Here is a 27490-nt window from a genome sequence, read left to right on the forward strand (position 1 = left end):
ACAATTTACTTAACATCCAGAACAAAACTTATATTCAACAGGAGTGCATTTAATTGGTGCTCCTATAAAAGCAACTTATCACCTTAGTCTTTTGTCACTTTTTGATCATTGTGGGGAATTTATATATATATATATATATATACACACACACACACACAGTATATATACAGTATGTGTGTGTGTGTGTGTATGTATGTGTGTGTGTATATATATATATATATATAAAATAATATAACAAGCACACTGTACTCCAGCATACACAAGACAGTACATATAATTAGCACTCTACAGTAAATGTAGTACAATGTCTGCACCACTAGAGGACTCTGTGACAAAAGAAACAGTGGCATCGAAGAAGCAACCATTAAATAATCACTAACAAATCTTATGATTTTAAACATAAATGAAAAAAGTGAAATTCTACACAAGCCTGAGGGTAAAATGCAAAAAACATATATTTATATATGTAGTCTCTCTTGCATCTTTGGCTCATATCTTATTAGTTTATACAGTTATAAAGTAGATCAAAGGCAACTATTGGTGTAAAACAATATACAACTGCTATTTCATTACAAATTACAGATTTCAAAAACAAAATGTTGAACAATTGTGTAGCCTCAACTACAGTGCCCTAATTTTATTTATTTTTTTTAAACTGAGCCCTGGAAGTATACTTACTTCATTCATGTTTAAAGCGGTTTAAAGCTGTGCTGTTTTGGAAATTCTTTTCATCTTAGTCAATAGTTGGCACTGCATTGTAATTTGGGACCACCAACTGTACAAAACAAAAAATCTATTTCCGAAAACCAGAGACACAGTGACCTACATACACCTTGGGTCCAATGAAACAATGGTAATCCAGTTTGCCTAATTGGTAAGACTGCTGAATGGAGTTTTTCTGATGGTAGAACATCAAAATACACAGATAAATGCATTGCTGCTTGTGAGGAAAATCCAGCATTGTAATAGCCAAGATAGCAATTGCAAGTAAATTTAAGATTTAGGCATTTCAAGGGCAATATTTTGATAATATAAATATTATATACTCGGATCAGTAATACACATGCTACTGTAAGGAAGCATACACTGACTTGTGGTTATAAGATGTAATCTTATTGTATTTATGTAATCTCTTGTAGTCATTTTGCTTTACTGGAATTCAGAGACCACATCATCTGTTCTCTGGAACAAAAAAATTATCCACAATGGTGACTTCAAACACTGGTCATACTCTGTGCCATTCAACCTTCTTTCATCAAAGGCTGTTGCTATTGTGCTCTACTGCAGGGTTCAGTTCAAGTCCACATAAGGAGGTTAAAAAAAAAAGAAAAGAACGAGTGCCATGGCTGTGTGGTGTAGCTATACCACCCCGTTTCTCTGAGATGCTGGACAGGAGCAGCCGGCGCTCCACCCCAGCTCTTTATTGAGCAGCTCATGCTGCTTTTTTCTGGTCTGCCAGTGCTGTGCGAGTGGCTCCAGGAAAAGAGAGACTGATGAGAGCAGGTAACACGCACCAGCTAAGTAGAAGGAGCAGTCGTAAGTTTGGGTGTAATCGTAGAGAAAACCTGGAGGACACGAGTGAAGAGTCAAACATTTGCTGTACTGGATATTTGGAAGACATCTTTGAGCAGGACTATATTTAACCAGGTTTAATGTACTAAGATAAAAAAAAAAAAAAAAAAAGATTTAATTTCAAAGAAAATCTCACTAAAATGGCATGCATATCAAAATATAATACAGCGACATAAAATAATTGCTTTCTGTTATGGTGATTGTAATTCTATATGATACACTGGCCAAGCTGAGGCAGCGCTCCCTAGTTGAGGCTCAGGTGTACATGGTTTGGTTTAGTGTGAATGTAGGGCTAAGGTCAAGGAGTACACTGCCTGCAGGAGAAAGCTGCCATCATTACTGATTGAGGGGCCCAGCATGTCTGCATACCGCCCTAAACCACAGCCAATCACAAAAGCACAGCCGATCCCACTGAGAGTAAAAATAATAATTTAAAAAAGCCACCTGTTTGTGTTTTATTAAAACACAGTGGTTCCTAAGCAATAGAGAACTTAAAAGTGGAGTGATTAAAATTTAATGGATAAAACGACATTATATGATATACTATAACTATATTATATATGTTCCTGTAAGCAAAATATTCAGCTTGTTCAATCATTATGAAATGAAGGTAAACATTTGTATCATCCTTGCTATGAAAAAAAGCAAATGGTACCAATTTACTTCTTTTTATTATAATAAGTTGTTGTTTATTGTGATATGAGGAATGTTATCTGGTGTAATTTTCGTTTTAGTGTTGAACTTAATATTTCTAAACCAAGCACTCGATATGCCTTTTTTATTCAATTTGTTTTTAGATAGCAGTAGCACACTAACATTTTGATAGATAGCTAATATTTAAATAGCAAAGCAAAACAAATAGACATACAGACAGCTACCTATGATGTTTAAGATTTAGCTGATTTGACTGTGCTATCAGAAACCGTACGCAACCTTATGACCAGCTGGTACACAGTGACTATTCACAGTACCTTTCGCTTACATACACAATGTTCTCCCATTAAGATCCTAGACTTCACCTACCCAAAAGGAGTGTACATACCCCCATTACAAATAGGGTCTATACAAGCCCCTCCTGAAAAGGGGCCTGTCTAGGGGTGTGTGTACAATTTCTAAGAATTTTGCTGGTGACCGTAAAGGCATGTACCATGCATGTTTGAAGAGAACATCAGACCGTTTTCTCAATTTATTTTATGTTTTGCACTCCTACATACATTGAACTATATAAAATGATGGTTCACAAGCTATCAAATGTAAAATTTCAAAGGCAAATTTCGTTTTGTTGCATTAAAAATCACCTCCCTGTATTTTCAAACCGGTTCTCCTCATTCGAACGTGTTTAACTGGTCACATTTTATTTCACAGTTTAATGGGTCACTGACTGGAGGTTTGAAGACTACATGTACCGAACATGAAGGCCATGCAACCGAGCAAGTTAACGTGCTGCTAAATAAAGAGAAGTGACATGATCTGCCTAGCAGTCGCAAAAGAAGATATATTTGTTCCCCCTTTAAGAAAGATGACACATGTGCACAGGTCAGGTGTTAAAGTGGTACATCCTAAGTCTGATAAAAATGACATAACATTTTTGACTGTTCTGAATGACTTCATTTTTTGGCAGCATATGTCGCATTTTTCACTATTTTATCTACAATGATGTACCTACCTGCCAGTGGAGGACCAGTTAGACAGCCGAGTCCCACAAAGAACATAGAAAAGCCCATAGAGTTGTTCAGTTTTTCTGATCCTACCAAGTCAACCTGGAAGAGAAGTGTGTAATGGGGATAGTTCATTAAATGTAACATAGTGGTAGTACCTGGGCCATATCGCATTTCACACACACATAAAAAAACAACATAAGGTGTCTTAGGAACAAGGTGAGCCAGAGCTGCCAGAACATGTGCTATACAGAATCTGTACTATCTACACTGTACTGAATAGATGACCAACGTTCTTTCAAAATGTCAAATTGATACACCCTTTTTTAGGGAAAAAATGGAGTGAAACCCTGCCAGAAGAAAACCACAGCAAAATATTTTTCCTTTTAGTGTGTGCCCTGTCTCTAGTTCCAAATGTTCTTTTCAGTGGGTCTGTTTGGATTGTGTCCAATAAGATAAAATGTCATACAGTGTCGTGATGCAAGGTTCACAAAGTTCAAAAACTAGGATTTACCACTACAACAATTATCAAACTTCAATATTCCTTTTTTCCCTTTGTCCCTTTTTCCCCCCTTTTTCCCTTTGTTTGAAACTTTTTCATATTTAAATGTATTGTTCATGTGTGTATCATTATTACCTTTTTAAACCTGTTATTTGGGTAGATTTGTTTTACACAAAATATAAACACTTCCCTCTGTTCAAAACTTTTTCTTATGAGCAAAACACGTTTTAACATCAAAGAAAAGGAGAAAACAGTTTCCGTTTTTTTTCTGTCACAAATAAACCCTTATTCAGTGAAAAGTGAAAAGAATGTCATTGTTCAGGACCTCTTTTGTCATTTGCATAAGAATCACTATAAACATAGAAACATACTCTTTGTCTGATGCATAGAAACTAGTTCAGCTAGTCCCCTTGTCATTTCAGAACATCATTATAAAACATAATTGGGTCTGTAAATAAGTGGCAGTTTTTTCCTATATGCTGTTGCCAAAGGGGTTTCAAGATAACGTCACTCAAACCCCTATCATGGACTTCCTGCTAAATAGGTTCATAACTGTTCTTTGACATACAAAGCTATACAAGCCACATCTGAGCTACTTGCTGATAACTGTCCTCCACACACCATACTCTCTTAGCTCGCTTGGCTTTGTCTGGTCTGTAAGTTTTAAGACAAAGAAAACCTTAATAGGGGCAGGCTCTTCATTAAGAGCCATTTTATGGAATCAACTTTAGTAACAATTCAAAAGCTTAAATGCATAATAGATTACTAAAGATCTGCAGCAGATTTACAAGTCGCTGTTTTTTATTTATTTATTCTATTTGTTTATTTATTTTTACGTGCATTTGTTATTATTTCATTTTATTTACTTTCATGTACTTCTTTAAATTGCTGCAAGGCCAAGATCTACCAGGTGATGTGATACATGATGTGCTAAGTAAGCGGATTGTAAACTGTGCTTTGTGGAAAAAAAAAAACAGTAGGAGCTACTACTGCATCTTTCATCACCTGATGAAACATACCACCCAAATTTTAGCAACAGATGCTTATTGCTAGCACATTATAGCAGCATCCAGCACCACAGAAAACATTAGCTATTTAAACACCTCTTGTCCTGTATGTTGTTCTTTACCATCAGTCACTTATAATGAAACAAGATAACTAACATATCTAGCTAATGAATGTCTCTAGTTTCATTGAAAAGCAATAAGCTAAACTGTTAAAATTGACCCTAGTTTTCATGGTCACTATATTAAGATCAGTATTGGTATCAATAGCATATCAGTTCATTAGTTCATGATTTCCTCATTATTTAATTGTAAAGTAGAGTATTACTATAATAGAAACCTTATATTCTGTAGGGTCATAGAATTAGGTAGTGTGAGCTGTTCTCTCTCTCTCTGCAAAATAAAGTGTTTACTCTCTAAGTGTTTACTACTCACCAGGACTGGCAGGAGCAGAGCCATGTATCCTCCACAGAAGATGGCAAAGAACACAGCATAGATCATGAGCTGCATATAGGAGGTGGCGAGAGGAGAGAGCAGGTTCACTATACCACACAGAATCAGATAAGCCTTGTGGTAGTGGTATTTGTGCAGAAGGTTCCTGTCTGTCACCCAGCCAGAGGCCAGCTGAGCCACTGTTTCTGTTATACCTGTATGAAACAAGAACCCTATCATCACACATTCTCACACTGCATCTGCAAACACCTTCAGTAAAATTTAGTTGTGTGAGATCGAGAACAGTGTTACTGGTGTCACCTACATGAACCATGACATTGACAGTAATGTTGAGCAGTATTATTTTTTATTTGATTTAAACAAAAAAAGTTAAACTATTAAATATCAATAGTAGACTATTAAACAGTATTAGTAATTTATTTGATTTAAATAGTATGTCAGCTGCATACACTGATCTAACAAAAAAATTCAACATGCATTTCAAACTGTCATTTGGCCTTTTTTAATTTTTAGATGGCTGTGTGTATGTTAAACAACTTACTGTGTATTTATGTACTACATTTACTTCTATATCATTATTCATGCCATTACACATTTGAAGGGCCCCAAATCCTAGAATTAATTATAAATAAATAAAAAGAACTAAGATAAAATATGTTTTTGGTAACATGGTTTGTGGGTCTGTGCTGCAGCAGTGTAATCAACTGGGTCAGGAAAAGTCTTTGTACTGCAGAGATCAATAAAGCTGCAAAATTATTATGGATCAAGGATACTGATCGCATCAGTCACTGCACACTAGATGCAAATGAGTTTGAGCACTGCATTATAGATCTTTTAAAGTTTGTGAAAATAATAAAAAAGCATTATTTAAAAAAATACATGCAATGATTTTGAAACGAACCACACATGCAAACTTTAACCTAAGTAGTTATTATTAGGCCAGAAGAATGTGGAAAACCTGTCAAACAGTACTGAATAGACATGCAGGTCAATAAGGTTAACTATAAAATGTAGGCCACTCAATGCAGTGGCACTATTTCAACACACACAGTGATTTTCTCTGCGTGGTCAGACATGAAGGGAAACAGCTGGACATTGTTTGTCTGTCCTCACCACACCACACCACCACAGGCTTTATCCTGGTGTGCCTCTACTTGAGCACAGAGACATTTGGGGATATGCTTGTGTGTTTAAGGCACAGCAGGTCCAATGAAACTCACAGCTGTCTTCATCATGTACTAGAAAATTACACTTCAATAGCAAGGAACCAAGTAAAATCCCTTTTAAATCCCCGTACCACTCTGCTATCCCACAAATAATGGTCTATTATACAGTAGGCTCAATTCAGCGATCAATTCCAGAGCATAGGTGTTTGTGTTTCATCGAGTTACCTAAACAACCATTGTAAATGAGGGAATGCAGTGTCCCTACTACATAAAAAATAGACCAAATGCATGCCCAATTTCCCAGTCCACTCATTAAGAGCAGAAGTGGTTTTGGCTACGCTCCTCTCCTGCTATTATTCCCCAGTGCTCCCCAGTACAATGTCTGCCACTTTAAAGGCAGTTGTGAAATTGGGAAGCCCTGCTTAGCGTTGCTTAGCGACTTCCCTGGCTCAGTGTCACAAAGTGGCCCACGATGAGGAGATACTTTTAGTGCCCCAACTCACACTCACTCTCTCAGGCTGTCCTACATGAAAAAGCTCAGATTCAAGGTTGAATAGCTTTGCTATAAAAATTTCATCTATATGAGACTGGCTTAATTTTAATTATTAAAGCAACCGTTTCGATGTTTTGGTTACATGGACAGTCAAGACAATATTTGATTCTATTCATTGTTTTTTTTTTAACCCAGTCTGACTCAGATATTTAAAAGTACACTTTGTATTTTTTTTATGAATATATATTTTCTCTCACCTGTGTTTTGGGCACTAAATCAGGCAGCTTCAGCTTCTGGCATTTGTTTTGGTGACAGAATAAAGAAATAACTGATTACAGGTGCCTCTCAATAAATTAGAATGTCAAGGAAAAGTTCATTTATTTCAGTAATGCAACTCAAATTGTGAAACTTGTGTATTAAATAAATTCAATCCACAAAGACTGAATAAATGTTTTTTGTGAATTGTTGACCTTCTGGAAAGTATGTTAATTTACTGTATATGTACGCAATACTTGGTAGGGCCTCCTTTTGCTTTAATTACTGCCTCAATTCAGCATGGCATGGAGGTGATCAGTCTGTGGCACTGCTGATGTAGTATGAAAGCCCAGGTTTGTTTGACAGTGGCCTTCAGCTCATCTGCATTTTTTGGTCTCTTGTTTCTCATTTTCCTCTTGACAATTCAGGTCTGGTGAGTTTGCTGGAAAGTCAAGCACACCAACACCATGGCTATTTAACCAACTTTTGGTGTGGGCAGGTGCCAAATCCTGCTGGAAAATTAAATCAGCATCTTTAAAAAGCTGGTCAGCAGAATAAAGCATTAAGCGCTCTAAAAATCCTTGGTAAATGGGTGCAGTGACATTGGTTTTTGAAAAACACAGTGGACCAACACCAGCAGATGACATTGCACCCAAATCATCATAGACAGTTGAAACTTAACACTGGACTTCACCCTTCCCCAAGAATCTAGGACCTTGGTTTCCAAATGAAATACAAAACTTGCTCTCATCTGAAAACAGGACTTTGGACCACTGGGCAACAGTCCAGTTCTTCTTCTCTATAGCCCAGGTAAGACGCCTCTGACATTGTCTGTGGTTCAGGAGTGGTTTAAAATACGACAACTGTTGCCAGACATCTTTGACACGTCTGTGTGTGGTGGCTTTGATGCCTTGACCCCAGCCTCAGTCTATTCCAAATTCTTGAATCGATTTTGCTCGACAAGCCTCTCAAGGCTGCGGTTCTCTCGGTTGGTTGTGCATCTTTTTCATCCACACTTTTTTCTTTCACTAAACTTTCTGTTAACATGCTTGGATACAGCACTTTGTGAACAGCAGCTTCTTGGGCAATGCATGTTTGTGGCTTGTGAAGGGTGTCAATAATTGTCTTCTGGACAACTGTCAGATCAGCAGTCTTCCCCATGATTGTGTAGCCTAGTGAACCAAACTGAGAGACCATTTTGAAGGCTCAGGGAAACTTTGCACGTGGTTTTGAGTTGATTAGCCGATGGCATGTCTAATTTATATATTCTAATTTTTTAAGAATTGTGAATTAGTGGGTTTTTGTTAAATGTGAGCCAAAATCATGACAATTAAAAGTACCAAAGACTTCAACTACTTCAGTCTGTATGCACTGAATTGATTTAATACACGAGTTTCACAATTTAAGTTGAATTACTGAAATAAATGAACGTTCCCATGACATTCTAAATTATTGATATGCACCTGTACTTTCCTATAGGTGGTAAGTGTATATTGTTGGATAGTTTGGGACTAATGAGGAGAAAGTGACTGCAAATCAATTTGAAGTTATTCTTTCTGTTAAATGTATTTTACGATATAACATTTCTATCCTGGTGTGATTCCTATGCACACAGCATGATGTCTGATCAAAAAAATATATATTCCCCAACTAAACACTTAAAAACATTTTTTTAAAGAGATGTATTAGATACAATTCTTTATCACATCAACAGTGGTAGTGTGCTCATTCATACAATTCTGGAGACTCTGAGAACCTCTGATGATTGGCCAATGCCTTACTAGTATAGATTGTGTTGTTTTCTTTTAATTTGTCACTTAGTGCAAAATCAGTTTTAGTGCACTTTTAAGGCAAATTAAAATAACAAACAGCATATATTGGACACACTTTTTTCTTTCTGATGTAGTCTCATCATTGGGATAATTCTGAGCCTTAACAGATCTGGCCACTAGGATAAAGGTAATCTTCTATATAAGATTCATTACATAACCCTGCAGATATGCAGTAGCCTACAAATTATTAATGTATAGATGTTGTCATGGAGGCTTTTTGCATCTACATTCCAATATGGCTCAGTGCAAAGCATAGTAACAAACATGACTCTAACTACACCCCAAAGATAAAATTTAGCCCTTCAGATGACCCCTATGTAGCTGTCCCAGTTTGTACACTTGACTCATCACTTGCACAATAAAATCTTGAGACTTACACCACGACATCCATAAAATAAGAGAATCAATTAAATTTCCCCATTGACTGACTGGAAAAATCATTCCTACAGCAGCTAATGATATACCGGTAACACGATTCTAAAATTACAAAGAGGCTGAGAACCAGGATACATTTTCTGATACTCACCGGCCACAGATATGATAAAAGATGCATCCATGGGGTCAATGCCCAAAGTCCTGGCTCTTGCTGACAAGTGGAAGTAGGGGATAAAGTAGGCTAACTGACTGAAGACAAGTGACCAAGTATATATACAAAAAAAAGGATTTTTCAAGAGTGAGAAGTCCAAGACTTTGCCTTTTTTTGTTGGAGTCTTCTCCTGTATAAAGGAATTCATAGTCAATTTGCCATTTGTCTGTGGACAAACCTTTACTGGGCAATTGTCTAATTCAGTGCCACCATTCTGGACCAGGTTTGTTAGCTCCACAGTTTGGTAGTTTTTCTGTGCAAGAGACATGTTCTCAATGATAAGTGTTTCTCTGTGAAAGGAAGGAGATTCTGTTTTGGCGATGCCATTAGACATGACTGGAGTCACATTTTGACCGTTCTCAAACGGTTTCTTCTCCGTCTGTGTGAGAGAAGCCGGCAGATCTCTGCTGAGGCTGGGAGAAGAAGGCTGAGGAAAGGCAACAGGCTGGATTTGGATGGGGCGCAGCAGCATTGCAGAAGCCACCAGGTTCAACATCAGACCACCCAAAATCAACAGAGCTCCTGCACAGACAAACAGATGAGTTCAATAATCTTGGCCTGTGACAGGTTGTTGACCATTTATTACTGTCTTTCTGTTTTTTATGTTTTTAGTTGAAATCTTTCTCAAAACAGTTTTTCAAAGACTTTTCTAAAAGAAAAAAATATTTACCTTGCCATGCATACTGATCCAAAAGCAGCTGTGTGAAGGGTGCCAGCGCAAAGGTCAAGCCCATGCCAGAACGACCAATGGAGTACGCAGTAGCTAACCTCTTACGGAAATAAGTTGCTATCACGACAGATGAGGCTTGGTACAGCAGGGCAAAGCCAAGGCCTGAAGAAAAAGTGTTTAAGACATGATTACATTTTTATATTATTTTATAAAGTAAACATAAAAGAGCTAAGTGATTTATCTAATCAACTAAAAATTAAATATTATCTAGTATAATAGCATCTAATTATGTAATGTTTACATATGTTCATATACTCATTTTCCAAACATTAGCTGTGCTGTACTTATTTTTTGCCAAGAGAACTAAAACTCACCCACCACCAGCCCCATGCTGATGTACAAGTAGATGATACTGTTAGCAAAAATGCTGATAAGAAAGCCTGCAGTAACCAGTATAGATCCTGTGATGGAAGTGATTCTGTTCCCCAGCTTAGCACAGGCTACAGAAGCCAAAGGACCTGATGGTACAGGGACAACACTATTTGGAGGTATGCAAAGACAGGGTAAAGAAATTAAGAAAATGCACGCTACAGATCCAGGTTGCTAGCATCGTATTTACAGTTGGTAAGCCATTTCAGGGGTGCGACTTTTCAGTTCCAACATCTACACAAGGAACTGTACCTTGTCATTCTTGCAAGGCTATGCAACCCTCATATTCTTCTCTGAGTTCCTGGATGCAGTGAGTTCTACAGATATAGGTGGAACTGTTTGGCCGCATGTAAGGGATGGTTGTTATAGGGACAGCAGGTCTACCTCCTGAGAGTCTGATGCTGGACATGATGGAGCCGATCCAGCTGATGCTCTCGGAGGAGCCACCAAACTCGTCCTGCAGCACAACGAAGAAGATCCCAAAAGACTTCAAGGTCCCCATCACCAGCACGTTCACCTGGTGGACATCAAACAGCACCAGTCAAAATGTCAGCATTACTGAGTTAAGAGGTCAATAGAAATCGAAATCTTAGAGATCAAAGATCATAAAATGATCATCACGCAAGTCTGCAAGTTGTTGCAAAAGAACAGCAGTCTTGACATAGGTACTGATGTTGAAGACACACCAGAAAGCAGTGCAGAACTACCATCCAGCCCCATCCTCCATCTGGTGGCTCCACGTAACACATCTTCTCTTCTTTCTTGGCAGCTTGGACCTTCTTCTCATACTGCATGAGTTTAGCGGCTTTCCCCTCACTGAAAATACAGTAATGCTCATTTAAATTTAACATCGAGTAATAAGCAATCATTGGACATATGACTTTACATTTGTGTCTAGTAACAACAGTTTCTGTTCAGAATGTCTGTGAAGAGCTCGGTGCTTGTTTAAACATAGCTGCCTTGATGTAATACAGCCTTCGAATGTAATCAATACCAATAAAAAAAACAATGTAAATGTAAAAAAACAAATTGTAAAGCTATCTTAAAAAATTATTCTCAAATGTTTAAACATTAAATCACCTTCATAAATCATTGAATGTAATTTAGAAAATCAGTCAAATGCAGTTAAATGCGAATCATTGACAAAAATTTTGCAGAATGTTACAAATATTAAAGTGAATGTACAGTTTAATTACCAGTAAAACAAATTTGGACACACCTAATTAAATGTTTTTTCTTTATTTTGATTGTTCTTAACATTGTATACTAATCCTGAAGAAATGTAAATTATGACAGAACAAATATTGAATTAGGTTTGTCAACATAAATGTCTTAAGTAACCCAGAATATATTTGATACTTTTGATTATTTAAAGTAGCCACCTTTTGCTTTAGCTTTGCACACTTTTGGCATTCTCTCAGGCAGTCAGAAAACCATCTCATTCGGTCAGGCGATTGTGGCAGCTATTCTTATTTGATCCAGCACTCTATCACTCTCCTTATTGGTCAAATAGTTCTTACATAACCTGGAGGTGTGTCTGGGGTCATTGTTCAGTTGAAAAAAAAGTCATGGTCCCACTAAGTGCAAGGTAGCTTTTTTTTTTACACTTTTTTGTTTATTACATAATTCCATACGTATTCTTTCATAGTTTAAATGTCTTCAGCATTAATTTACAATGTTAAAAATAATAAAAACCCACAAAAGAAAAAAGGTGTGTCCAATGTTCTAACTGGTAGTGTATGTTAGTTGGCATAAATGTAAACAAACTGAACATATATCTGACTATGTCATGTCAATATTCCTACTTTCCACTGTTTACTGCTATGAGGATGCTGCTTGGCGCAGTCCTCATCAATGTTTAATCTTTGTCCTTCTCAGATTGCACTGGGTCACCATTAATCTTTAGCATCTTTATGATTGAAAGTTAAAAGCTGAGATGAGAAAAGAATGCTTCTTTGCACTTTCTAGAAACTGTGCACATTTCATTTATATTTCTTTTAAAACTATTATCAATAATAATAATAATGCATCTTTTGCAGGAGTTAAATGAACCTGGCTTTGACATATTCACATTGTTAAGCATCATGTGCAGTCAGTATGCACAGTGATAAGTCAATAGAATTGTTCAAAAAATACCAAATTATTGTGACAGTATGCAAAAAATATTTATATTTAATTATTTTACATTCCATTTCAACTGTTTACTACATTATCCTGTTAGGCATATTCACAAAATTTATTTACAATTTTAATAAATCCATGGCATTATCATGACCTTGGAATTACAATATATTTAGTTATTAAGTTGCCTCATATGTGATATTTGTATTTCAAGCTGTAAATTTGAATAAATCATGTAAATGAACTTTTCTTTGACTGAAAAGCAGGTTATAAAAGAGTAAAATAATAGAATTTGCATAACACTAAGGAAGTCAGTAGGCAAAGGGACTAATGGGGTGAATTGGAACATTTCAGCAATAAACCTTTCTAAACCTATTCTATCAATGTTTATTTTGGACATTTATTTTCCAGTCTTGACAGAAAGATTAAAAGTTTACGATCATATTGCGGTAATAAAGACTTTAATGCTGTCTTTGTTTTGAGTTTATTGTCTTTTTGTTTCTTAAGTATAAGAAAGAGGCTCGAGATGTGAGAAAAAAGGGATCCTTCAAAACCCCAGGAAAAAAAAAACACTGAAAGAGCAAGAGCTTTTTACTCTTAAGTGGATGGTAGCAGGTGATCAGGCATGATGCTTACAAGACCCAAATTTGCCCATACTGAATGTGGCATGGTGCTTCCATGGCATGATTACCTTATTTATTAATTTAGTGTCATAAGCTGTTTTATTATATTCCTGTGATTTAAATTATAACATATGACCACAATTAAAAGCAAATCCATTCGAAAAGATTTTGGTCAGACCCAAGCTAAAACAACTGCCTATCTATCTAATTTCATTTCTGTGCACATTTCTGCACAGCCAAAAATGAAGGAATTTGAAACACATAAATGAAGAAAAGACAGGTTTAATTTCTCTCTCTAAATAGGCAGAATTTCGTCAGTGCATCTTAAAGCTAATGTCCTTTTTTTTTTTTTTTTTTTTTTTTTTTAGAGTTTTAGGATAATTTTAACTGTAACCTCTTGTATCATTAATACCTGCATTGTTTTTCAACTAGCAATGGCAAAGCTGTAGACTTAATTCAGCTTAAATTTTCACTGCCAGTAGGCAGTGAACAAAAACTACTGAGAAGAAAAGCTTAAAGGCCTAGCCCAAATCTGTCAAAAATTACTTAGGGGATTAGAGATTGATGGATTGTGACTGTGTTGCAATAAATTATTTTTTTTACATGTGCTACTCAATGACTGCCACAAAGTATGTGTGTGTGCATGTGTGTGTGTTGAGTTCAGTTCAGTGACTTGACTCAACAGACTTTTCATTTAATTCAGATTCACTCATCGGCCAATTATCGGTATCTGCAATCTAATGCATGTGAATAATGCTTTCCACTGACTGTGTTACACTGTCCCTTGACCCAGGACAAGCAGCAGTTAATATATGTATATAAAATATTAGATATGTTTTCATGTATACCACAGGAAGCTTGTGGTAATCTTCACTCTGCCACCCTCCACTGCATACTGTTGTATGTTAGTTTAGACCAAAAAGCATGGGAATTGGGTAAGAGTAACTATATTGAAACAGAGAACAAAAAAGGGAAACTCAATTCGTAACACTGTTAAAAAACAAATGCACACTAATCTTTTTTTGCAATGTTATATTTCATTCTAGAGCATGTCAATATTCATGGAAATCTTTTTGTGCTGTCTGTGAATTGCTCTTTAATGATAGAGCTCTTTAGGACTCAATGATACATAGGCATGTACAGTATAGCTAGTAAGATTACTTAAGTCATAGAATGCTGTTCATATAGACATTACTTAAGTAGTTGCTAAAACTTCACAGAGAGATTAGAACTTTTTTCTGATATCTTCTCTGGCTTCAATACCATTAACAGGTATTTCTGCTTTGACATTGTTTCGTGGCATTGGCATGGACCTGATGTCCTTTTAGCAGGCAAAGAGCCGATATATACCTTCAGGGCTTATGGATTAATGACATAGAATGATGTCATGTCATGATGACGTGTGTTGTCTATATACTGATGGGAGGACATATTGTAATTGTTGATTATAATGGTTTAAATGGGCATGAAGCAATGAAATAGTGTTGGTTCCAGAATTGTAAAACTCCTACCTAGACTTAGGTTGATTTGAAACCCATTTTTTAACTGTAATTTTTAAGAATAGGGTTGTCAAAATCTATTCTTGTTTAAAATCCTGTTTTGCTATTTGCAACAGTTGTTTAAGGATGGTGCTTAATCAGACACGAATTATAATTGACAATTTAAATAAGCAGAAAACACATTTAAGTACATAATTTGATCCTACTTCTGGCTGAGTAGTCAATGATGTTGGATCTGTGAGCTCATTTAATTGTGACTCCAGAAATTATACCTGGCACCTGTTCTGAAGATACTACTATACACTTGCCTGGGTGTATAGTAGGATCCTTGTACACATGCTTTACTTTTTCAGAGGTAATAAGAATAACTGTATCCTGTTTTTAATCATTTACCGGAACCATTGTGCAAAATTTTTATGCTTATGTTAAACCCTGGCTTGTCATGTGTAATCTTTATTATGATAATAGTGTTTATCCATCTAGCCAATACCTAGCAAATTATGGCAAGATATGCTTTCAGTCATAATTAGAGTATAAGATTTTCTCTAAATCATTCTGTAAGATGCTGCACCTCCTCCCTGCATATTGACTTATTATAGTTGCTCCTAAAGGCCAGGCTCAGGTTGCTTATAAATTGCTGTGGGATTGTGCTGAAGGCTGAAGTTTATGTATGAATAGCATCCTCACATTAAGTAACTGGGTTTTTTTTTTTTAATGTAGTGTTCTCTGCCTAGTGGCTAGGGTGGTAGTCATGCTGGACTGGGTAGAGTATAGTAGGAAGACTTCTCTTTATGTGTTTCATGACTTGTCTGTTATAACATATGTCAGCTGTTCAGCACTTCCTAAGCATCCAGCCAGGTGTGTTGTCAGGACCACCAAGTTTCCAATCGTCAACTCGACAGAGTCTGTGATGGCCAGTGGTGGTCTTCCCTGTTTACATGTTATTCTATGCTTTGAATTTTGCATGTAAATTGTTCAGTTCATCCAGAAGTGAAGCATCACCATCATAGATACGTGATATATTTTTTTAGTCTGTGACATCTTGGATACTTGGCCAATAGGGTTTATGTTTAGAAAAGTGACTTTGGATTCTTTGTGCATAGTTGCCTTTTTCTTCTTTGATAGCTTGGGAATCATTGCAATCATTATCTGGGGTGTTCAGTAGCACACACACTGCAGTCATTCATGGTTTCTTATTTGTTCAATTGATGTTGAGCTTAAAAAGTCACATCATCAATGCACTTTCTAATGTTAAAAGTAATTTACGCCGCGTATTAGATTAAATCTTTTGTGTAGTTTTATCCAGCAGCATATCTGAATGATGTCCAAGCCTGTGTGATTAAAAAAGTCCTGGGTTGCTGAGACAGCTCCCTTAGACCAGGTTCTTACCTGTTTTAGAATCACTTATGCTGAAATTAGCATAACAGAAAGATGGTCTGTGCAGGCAAGTTGAAGCAAGTGTACAACCTTGTAAACAAGGCTTAGTGTGTTTGTTTCAAAGGTAAAAAAAAATCAACATGACTGAATTTCTGGCATCACTCATTTAATCTTCATATAAAGTCCCCACTGACAATTAATTTATTTTTATTTTTTTAACTGTCTTCAGATTACTGAATGCTCGATTTTATTAAGAGCTTCCTTTGCAGGAGCACCAAGTGGAATGTACAACACAAAAACAAGCAAGGGGTAAGTGTACCACTGGTATTTTACAGTCACAAACTCAACCAGCAATGCACAGTAATTCAAGACTTGTGCTTCCACCACATATTGTTAAACCATTAGCTGTAAATACACAGCCCCCAATGGTAAAATCTTACCAAACAATGCTGTTTAGTTGCAATACTGACAAATGTATATTATGCTACAACTACTATACTATATCATAACTACAATAATTGTATGAATGTTCCAGTAACTGTCTAAACAAGTTCCATGAAGTTTGTGCCATGGGTCCTTACTTAAGACAGAAAGAAAATATTACACCCATTTTATCTGCAATAAATTGGTCCCCAGGAAAAAGATCACACTGAATATAAAATACTACTAATGACCTTAAGGTAAATTATCAGATTATTTGATTTGTTAAAATATTGAATTGTATTATATAATAACATAATATTTTTACTATTTACTATTACACAAATAAGTTTTTTTGCACTGACATTTATAAAAATTATAAAATGAAAATATTAATAATAAAAAAAATACAAATTAATAAATAAATAAATAAATAAATAAATATATATATATATATATATATATATATATATATATATATATATATACATACACACACACACACACACACACACACACACACATTATATATATATATATATATATATATATATATATATATATATATATATATATATATATATATATATATAATTAATACTTTTTTTTTTTATTATGAGGGCCTTTAATTTAATAAAGCAGATCTTTCATCTGATAATCACTTACCGGTTTCACTCAATAACTTTAAAACTACAAGATTTTCTTCAACTACCACATAGTACTTGCATTTGTGAAAGTAGATTCAAATGTAAACTACTGAATACTGCTTATATGATCTAATAGACTTAAACCCAGAGAACTGAACAATTTTGTTTACAATTGATTAAGATCTATATTGAAACAGGCCCTATTAACAAATCAAACTCTGATATTGCATAGTGCACTCTTAGATCGAGTAAACGCAACATGCACAATCAATAATTGTTCACTCAGTTCCCATTTTTTTTTGCTCTTGCTAAATGACTGAACTCTTTGACTGTCTTTAAGCCAAGACAAAAATGTACACACATATGTACACACACACACACACACACACACACACACACACACACACACACACACACACACACACATTTTATATATATATATATATATATATATATATATATATATATATATATATATATATATATATATATATATATGTGTGTGTGTGTGTGTGTGTGTGTGTGTGTGTGTGTGTGTGTGTGTACAGTGTTAGCAACTTTACCTGTTGTGTTCTTTAGGCAGCATATTTGGTGATTTGATGTGGGAGAAATGAGGAAACTTCAAGGAGCCTATTCTCTTAATGTCATCCCTTAAAATATCTTGGCTGGAACGCCTTAGTCTTGTTTTCCCTAAACAACAGAAAATGGTAAAAAAAAAAAAAAGAAAGAAAGAATGAATGAAAGAACAAGCTTAATCTGTCTCATTATTCTTACACAATCTATAGGTGTTAGGTGAACTTTGTGTGTTTCAAAAGAATTTTTGTGAAAAATCTTTACAAGGGTCATTTCTGTACACACAAAGTGACTGTCACAGGTATCTAATCAGCAAAAAACCTGATTTGATGATTTTTTTTTTAGCTTTTGATGATTTTCACCTGTTTTTCATCCCTGCTTGTATAAAAACCATTTACAATCTTAGATGCCAGTGATTAAAACAAATTTCCTCCAGTGAGGCCAATGTGGATCAGAACAAAATCATGGCTTACCTACTTTCTAGACCATCCACTTGCAGTACGAATCTCTTAGCTAAAATGACCAAAGAGCATTTTTTTTTTATTTATAAATTCAAAAATTGGTGCACTCTGAACTTCCTTTTATATCTACGCCTTTGTTGTTGTAGCACTATAGAGTTGATGTGTTTACATATTCAAATATTATAGCTGATATGCAGTGAGCAAGGCTAAAACAAGACTGCACTAGCATGCAGTCATCCCAGTGCTGCAGTGAAATGCAGACTGTATGTCCATGCTGCGGTAAATCAAGGCTTTCCAGAGGTAGGGAGGGAGGGAGGGAAGAGAGCAAGGGGGCAAAGGAGGAAGGAGGTGGAGCAGGAGGTTGTGCTACAGTGTTGGGAGAGATGCCTTCTCTTATCTCTTTGCTGCACTGATGCCTGTGTGTTGTGCTTAAGAGCAGCTCGAAGAAGTGTGCAAAGGCATTTTTTTTAAGGTTTATGATTTTCTGATTTTGGGGACAGGAAGTGAAAACCTTTCCATCAGTATTATCTTAAATGTAGAATTGAACTCCTACATGATATTTACCCCAAAGCCATGCTGAAATGGCTTAGACCAGAAAAAAAGAAAACAAGAATTGGGATAGTTGTCCAGATGGTCTAATTTATAACTTTTCAACATTGAATAGTTCAATATTTCTGCTTGAAATAACAATTTCATGCTTTAAACTTTGCTTTCATTCCTGAGAGTCCTCAATTTGCAGTTAGAGTTTTATCAGAAGCCTTTCACACAAGTTGGATTGGTTGATGGACACTTTATTCCTTCCAATAAGGTTAAGATATATGATCTTGCTGCTCTTGCGCTAAGCAATTAAATACAGACAAGATTCCAGCTAATTCATCTTGTCTAAGAATTCCTTGAAAAATTTGGATCAGTGCTTTGGGTAATTTTACTGTAGCAGGAACAATTTGGCTTCAATCAAGTGCTGTACACAGGGTACATGGCCTTTATTCTTCCTAGTTCAAAGTTAGATTTGCCCTGTACAAATATTCTATTTTACCAGCACCAGATAGCTGCCAGACTGTCAGCACCACCAGACCATCACATTTCCTCCACCATGCTTGACAGATAACTCCTTCAGCATCTTTTCATTGGTTTTCTGCCTTACAAATGTTCTTCTCTGCAAAACAAAAACACTGTTTCTGTCCATGAAAATCTTTTCCCAATCATCCTCTGTCTACTTTATTCTTTTTACCCATTCATTTTCACGTTAGTGGCCAGTCCCAAATATACCTTTTTCTCTTTTTCCAGATTGCCTGAAAATCCAGCATCCCAGAGTTGCCACTGATGAAGATGACATCTTTTTGTGTGTGTGTGTGTGTAGTATATAATAAAGCTGCTAGCTGAGGAGGTGCCTGTCTCCTAAACCAGGGCCTCTTTTGTATTTATCCTCCTGCATAGTTGTGCACCAAGGACTTTATTTTTCTTTTTTTTCTGAGAGAGCAGGTTTGCTATGTTCTATTAAAGGAGTAGCAATCCACCTTTGTACACCTTTGTATTTTCAGTTTCTGGCCAAATTCTCACACTGAATAGCTTCTGTTCCTCCAAAAACCTCAAGAGGTTTTGGAATAAAGGTTTTACTTTCGCGCATAATTAAACCCATATTTAAGTATCCCAAATCTTTTCCTTAAACAGCACAATGATATTTCAGCTGTGATTATATAATTGTAACAGGATTCAACCGTCAATCTTCTAATGACGAATTAGCATTTTAATATGCTAATTTATAATTAACTAAAACAATGTGTCATCAGAACATTAGAGTGAAGATAGCTGATAGTGTAGATATTTGTTTACAGATGAGCCTTACAGCTTTAATCGTTATTTACTAAATTAACTGTCTAGATTGAGTCTAATCTAAAAAAAAAGTGTGATAATAAAAAAATATATATTTACAATGCTAGAACTGAAAAGGGTAAAAATTCTGGTACAATGAAAGGTTATACTGATTTCCCTGAGGGTTGTTTCTTTAGACTTTTTTTTTTTCATGTGTGTCTTTCTTGGAAATTGAAAATGGCATGCATTTTCTAAGAAAGACATAAAAAAGTCAAAGGAATGTATAATACTTCTGAAAATTCACAGGAACATAAATCTTACACTAAAACTCTCAAAGGAGCTCTCCATTTGCAGAAGTAGAGAGCGTCTCATCCATTCATTTTCCTTCCTGGTAGGGGTCACGGTGTAGGTGACTGCTATAATTAGAAGTAAATGATCCGTGACAAATATGATGGCCGTGATAGCAATAATAACTCCTGCTCCTAAAGGGAAACATTTATTTGAAAGCATATTCTGATCATATTCGTTGCTTTAGCATTTTGACAGAATGAAGAAGTTTGTGTTGTTGCTGGGTTTTAGCCCAAAAGGCATTAGCAAATACATCAGCAAGTCCACACTAATGCAAATAAACATTGGTAGCACAGCACTTGCACACGCATAAGAGATCTTAGCCAATGTTTGTGTAATGTATTTAAAGTGCTGCATATGAAAACATGATCCTCTGAAAAGCAGACAAATGTGCAAAAAGTGAATAATAGGTATTGAATACAAGCATCATTTCAGTGCTTTTTATCGCTTGTTCTTCCAATAGATCCCTGGTTATCACAGCAACACTGGACAGTCATGGGTGTGAACCTCATGAACCTTTTTAAGTTTGAAATGACCTTACGAAAAAGCTCACTCGATAGAGTTCGTCATTTCATCGCTGCAATCTGAATCAGTTTAGTGGTAATGGAAGTGGTAGCTCTGTGGTAAAGATGTTGGACTTCTGGTCGAAAGGTAGAGAGTTCAAATCCCAGTACAACCAAGTTGCCAAGTCCTAGACCCATGAGCAAGGCCCTTAACCCTCAAGTGCTTAGTTGTAAGTTACTCTGGATAAGGGAGCCCGCCAAATGCCATAAATGTAATTTAGCAAGCAAATGTGGGATACTGAAGGTCAAACTTCACATAGATCAGCAAGTTAAAAACAATGTCACACGTCCCAAGCAAATGTGACTGGATATAACGTTTTTTTTAATGCTAACAACACAGAGAATTAAAGTTTTAACAAGAAAAAACAAAGGAAAGCGTGTTTTAAAGATGGCGACATCTAGCGTTCAACAAAGAAACCGCGTCTTTTTAACTTATTACTAATCCATTTTAATTACTTTTTTTTTTATATTCTTATTATATTTTATTGTATACAAATATCCCCTTTTTAAAAGTGTTGTTTAAGCTCGTGTTTTATACCTACCTTTTATAGCTTCTGTTGCTCAAATGTATATTAACCGCTGCACTTTAAAGTTTAAACGACTTTATTTAGCCCGTTAGCCGGTCACGTGACCGGTCGCAGCGCGCGTATAATTATTGCTGGCTGCTTTGTTTAATTGAGGAAATATCTGTAGAATAGCATTAATTATTGGGAATTTGTCAAGTCATTTTATATGGGCCTGTTTTGGTCAAAGCAACGCTGTGCTTATAATTTATAAGAACATATTTTATTTATAGTGTTTATTATTTATTTATTGTACAATTCAAATGTTTCTTTAGCAACTCACATTATTGTAGTATAACGAGGTTAGTACTCTTGAATACACCACCAAGCGCCTGGCTTTGGAGAATTACAATAAATTCCCCTACGATTTAATAATCCGCTTTGCTACATTTTAAACTTTAGTAACAAAACTAAATTCGTATGAAGGTTAATCGACAACGAATAAGTAGAAGTAAAACCAGCAGTGCGTTACCTTGCTGTGTGAAAGGGCATGAAGGCTTGATGCAGTCAGTGGTGAAGGATAAAGCTGCGCTGAAAACAGGTCTCCTGAGCATCTACAGCTGCGCTCTCCGGTCCGTCCACACACCTCCTCCACACAGGGAACGCTAAACAGTCATATGCATTAACAATATAATGCCTGACCATGGCTGTTTTTTTTTTTAATGCCTTCTTTTTCAGCCAGGAGTTAGTCTCAGTTTTACAAGTTTTACAATCTGAAGAACGACTCCACTGAACCAAGTCTCCCAGCGCAGGAGCTCTGGACCACGTGATGAGAACCACGTGACTGGAATCTTGACCAGAAAGGTTCGAGCCGAAACCTCGTGCTGGAGGCCGGCTGTGGATATGCAAAACCAGGGTCTCACCAGTTTAATGTGCAGGCCTCCTCATGTTAAATAGAGAGGCACGGGATATGGCAGAGGTTCAGCTTCTGAGAAACCTTTCTCCTAAAGCAAACCTCTCTTCCGTGATCAAGTATTACACTTACCCTTTACTCATGTGAATGAGCATTTATAAACAACAACAAAAAACCCCCAAACAAATTCCACCTGAGAGTTTATTTTTTACTATGTGTATTCACACGTAGGTAAAAGTTATGCCTTGCGGTCAAGTAGACATGTGGCATCACGTGACAATACTGTATGTTTGTGTGTGTGTTTTTTCATAAAATAAATAAAAAAATTATTTGTTAAATTAAATGTTTCAGTGTGATCCCAGATCCCTTTGTCTGCGTGCGTTTCCAAAACCGTTCACCTTCCAAAAACATAGTAGTAAGGGAATTTGCTCAAATAAATTGTCTAAATTTCGGTGTGAAAGTGTGTGTGCATGGTGTCCCCAATGAACTAGGATCTCATCCAGGGTATATTCCTGCCTCATGCCCAAAGTTCCGTCAATAGGCTCTGGATTCACTGAGTCTATCCTGAATACTTACAGTACATTAGTACATTACTGGCTTCTCTGGCACTTATATCTAAAAGCTTAATTTTAATACAGTACATTTTAGCTTTCTTTCACCTGAAAGCATTTGTTTAGTGTCAAATTGATTAATTGCTCTTTTAGATAAAGGTGTGTACACAGTTCCCATTTAATGAACAGATAATAATCCTGTAAACATTTGGCAATGATCCGCTTGATTCCAATTTCAGCAAATCCATTACTGTGCTTTAGTCCTGTAGCTTCTGAGGACAAATTGCTAATGGTCCAGTTGAGCAGTTAACTACAAATTGCATTTCACACCCCTAAGATAAAACAACAGTGTTACTACAGCAGTGTTCACAATGTAGAGTTCAGTGTCACTACAGCTGTATGAAAAAGACATGCTTGGTGTTCTCTGTAAGGAAAGTCTGGACAGTTGCTGAGGTTATATCTATTGCCTTTATTATTCAGCAAAATGTCTTTCAGCTACTGCAACCATGTGGTAACTCATTACATTGCAACCTCCACTTTATTAGGAAAACCAGAACACCTGCCAATTCATGCTGGTAACCAGCCATCAAATCATATGGCAGCAACACAACCCATAAAATCATGCAAATGCAGGTCAAAAACTCCAGTTTAGATCAAACTTCAGAATGTCCAAATCTCTATGATTTTACCCATGACATGTTTGTTGGTGCCAGGCAGGCTTGCGTATTTCATAAAATGCTGATTTATTACGTTTATAAAAATAAAAAAAAGGGTGAATGACAGTTCTGTCTAAAAAGTTAGAAGAATAGGTGGTATTTCAGGTAGGATAATCACCGTTTACCACTGTGGTGAGCAAAAAATAAATAAAAAATTATCTCAGCCTGCAGAAAACATGAGCGTAATATATATATATATATATATATATATATATATATATATATATATATATATATATATACAGTACAGACCAAAAGTTTGGACACACCTTCTCATTCAAAGAGTTTTCTTTATTTTCATGACTATGAAGAAAATGAGTCACACTGAAGGCATCAAGGGCTATTTGACCAAGAAGGAGAGTGATGGGGTGCTGCGCCAGATGACCGGGCCTCCACAGTCACTGGACCTGAACCCAATCGAGATGGTTTAGGGGTGAGCTTGACCGCAGAGTGAAGGCAAAAGGGCCAACAAGTGCCAAGCATCTCTCAGGGAACTCCTTCAAGACTGTTGGAAGACCATTTCAGGTGACTACCTCTTGAAACTCATCAAGAGAATGCCAAGAGTGTGCAAAGCAGTAATCAAAGCAAAAGGTGGCTACTTTGAAGAACCTAGAATATGACATTTTTCAGTTGTTTCACACTTTTTTGTTATGTATATAATTCCATATATAATTCCACGTGTTAATTCATAGTTTTGATGCCTTCAGTGTGAATCTACAATTTTCACAGTCATGAAAATAAAGAAAACTCTTTGAATGAGAAGGTGTGTCCAAACTTTTGGTCTGCACTGTATATACAGTGAGGAAAATAAGTATTTGAACACCCTGCTATTTTCCAAGTTCTCCCACCTAGAAATCATGGAGGGGTCTGAAATTGTCATCATAGGTGCATGTCCACTGTGAGAGACATAATCTATAAAAAAAAAATCCAGAAATCACAATATATGATTTTTAAACTATTTATTTGTATGATACAGCTGCAAATAAGTATTTGAACACCTGTCTATCAGCTAGAATTCTAACCCTCAAAGCCCTGTTAGTCTGCCTTTAAAATGTCCACCTCCACTACATTTATTATCCTAAATTAGATGCACCTGTTTGAGGTTGTTAGCTGCATAAAGACACCTGTCCACCCCATACAATCAGTAAGAATCCAACTACTAACATGGCCAAGACCAAAGAGCTGTCCAAAGACACTAGAGACAAAATTGTAAACCTCCACAAGGCTGGAAAGGGCTATGGGGAAATTGCCAAGCAGCTTGGTGAAAAAAAGGTCCACTGTTGGAGCAATCATAAGAAAATGGAAGAAGCTAAACATGACTGTCAATCTCCCTCGGACTGGGGCTCCATGCAAGATCTCACCTCGTGGGGTCTTAATGATCCTAAGGAAGGTGATAAATTAGCCCAGAACTACACGGGAGGAGCTGGTCAATGACCTGAAAAGAGCTGGGACCACCGTTTCCAAGGTTACTGTTGGTAATACACTAAGACGTCATGGTTTGAAATCATGCATGGCACAGAAGGTTCCCCTGCTTAAACCAACACATGTCCAGGCACGTCTTAGGTTTGTCAATGACCATTTGGATGATCCAAAGGAGTCATGGGAGAAAGTCATGTGGTCAGATGAGACCAAAATAGAACTTTTGGGTCATAATTCCACTAAACGTGTTTGGAGGAAGAAGAATGATGAGTACCATCCCAAGAACACCATCCCTACTGTGAAGCATGGGGGTGGTAGCATCATGCTTTGGGGGTGTTTTTCTGCACATGGGACAGTGCAGAAAAATCATATATTGTGATTTCTGGATTTTATTTTTTTTTAGATTATGTCTCTCACAGTGGACATGCACCTACGATGACAATTTCAGACCCCTCCATGATTTCTAAGTGGGAGAACTTGCAAAATAGCAGGGTGTTCAAATACTTATTTTCCTCACTATATATATATATATATATATATATATATATATATATATATATATATATATATATATATATATATATATATATATATAATATATATAATTACAAAAAGGCACAATTACTGTGCAGGTGAAGGAGCTTCCTGAAGTTCTTTGGAGCATCAGTACTGAACAACAATATCTGACAATAATTCTGCTTGCCATGTTTAGTGAAGGAAGTGTTTCATGATTTGGTGCTGCTTCTTTGCAAACAGTACTGGAGCATTACACAAAAATGAAAGAAACAAGAAAAAAAGAAAAAACTTGTGTTAGTTAAAGTCATAATGTCTCAAGAAGGTCTTGAACTAAACACATTTAAAAGATTTTTTAAAACATTCAAAAGGCCCTTGCAATCTTAAGGTATTAAAAATGAATGAGACATTTTGAAATGTCATGCCAAATATTGGCTCATTTTGGATTTCATGAGAGCTACACATTCCAAAAATATTGGGACAGGTAGCAATAAGAGGCTGGAAAAGTTAAATGTACATATATGGAACAGCTGGTGAAACAATTTGCAACTTATTAGGTCAATTGGCAACATGATTGGGTATAAAAAGAGCCTCTCAGAGTGGCAGTGTCTCTTTTAGAAGTCAAGATGGGCAAAGAATCACCAATTCCCTCAATGCTGCGGTGAAAAATAGTGGAGGAATATCAGAAAGGCGTTTTTCAGAGAAAAATTGCAAAGAGTTTGAAGTTATCATCATCTACGATGCATAATATCATCCAAAGACTCTGAGAATCTGGAACAATCTCTGTGCGTAAGGGTCAGGCCCTTAGACGGCACTGCATCTTCAGGCCCTTAGACGGCACTGCATCACATACAGGAATGCTACTGTGATGGAAATAAAAACATGGGCTCAGAAATACTTCCAGAAAACATTGTCGGTGAACACAATACACCGTGGCATTCGCCGTTGCCAGCTAAAACTCTATAGGTAAAAAAATAAGCCATATCTAAACATGATCCAGAAGCACAGGCGTTTTCTCTGTGCCAAGGCTCATTTAAAATGGACTGTGGCAAAGTGGAAAACTGTTCTGTGGTCAGACGAATCAAAACTGGAAGTTCTTTTTGGAAAACTGGGATGCCATGTCATCTGGACTATAGAGGATAAGAACAACCCAAGTTGTTATCAGCGCTCAGTTCAGAAGCCTGCATCTATGATGGTATGGGGTTGCATGAGTGCGTGTGGCATGGGCAGCTTACACATCTGGAAAAGCACCATCAATGCTAAAAGGTATTTCCAAGTTCTAGAACAACATATGCTCCCATCCAGACGTTGTCTCTTTCAGGGAAGACTTTGCATTTTCCAACATGACAATGCCAGACCACATATTGCATCAATTTCAACATCATGGCTGCGTAGAAGAAGGATCTGGGTACTAAAATGGCCAGCCTGCAGTCCAGATCTTTTACCCATAGAAAACATTTGGTGCATCATAAAGAGGAAGATGCGACAAAAAAGACCTAAGACAGTTGAGCAACTAGAAGCCTGTATTAGACAAGAATAGGACAACATTCCTATTCCTAAACTTGAGCAACTTGTCTCCTCAGTCCCCAGACATTTGAAGACTGTTATAAAAAGGAAGAAGGGATGCCACACAGTGGTAAACATGGCCTTGTCCCAACTTTTTTGAGATGTGTTGATGCTATGAAATGTAAAAACTTATTTTTCCCTTAAAAATGTTCAGTTTAAACATTTGAATTGTCATCTATGTTGTATTGTGAATAAAATATTTAAATTTAAAACTTCCACATCATTGCATTCTGTTTTTATTCACA

The 27490-nt window shown here is 36.3% G+C and overlaps 1 protein-coding gene across 2 annotated transcripts; it reads right to left on the bottom strand.

Annotated features, from left to right (window-relative positions):
- Positions 1 to 635: 635 nt before the first annotated feature.
- On the bottom strand, positions 636 to 22553 carry slc16a4 (solute carrier family 16 member 4). Of its 2 annotated transcripts, none has more exons than XM_083553929.1 (10): positions 22100 to 22553; positions 17871 to 17997; positions 11307 to 11436; positions 11005 to 11137; positions 10566 to 10709; positions 10192 to 10353; positions 9462 to 10043; positions 5172 to 5383; positions 3239 to 3332; positions 636 to 1565 (listed from the first exon to the last, which is right to left on the bottom strand). In XM_083553929.1, exons 1-10 carry the CDS (start codon positions 22179 to 22181, stop codon positions 1360 to 1362), a joined length of 1872 nt encoding a protein of 623 aa, XP_083410055.1. In that variant the 5' UTR covers positions 22182 to 22553; the 3' UTR covers positions 636 to 1359. The 2 variants fall into 2 exon arrangements, with proteins under 2 accessions (XP_083410055.1, XP_083410056.1); XM_083553930.1 differs by lacking the exon at positions 22100 to 22553 and adding an exon at positions 18354 to 18592.
- Between the last annotated feature and the right edge of the window lie 4937 nt (positions 22554 to 27490).

The sequence above is a fragment of the Silurus aristotelis genome, assembly GCF_946808225.1.
Source record: "Silurus aristotelis genome assembly, chromosome: 11".
In the NCBI taxonomy this organism is placed as follows: Eukaryota; Metazoa; Chordata; class Actinopteri; order Siluriformes; family Siluridae; genus Silurus; species Silurus aristotelis.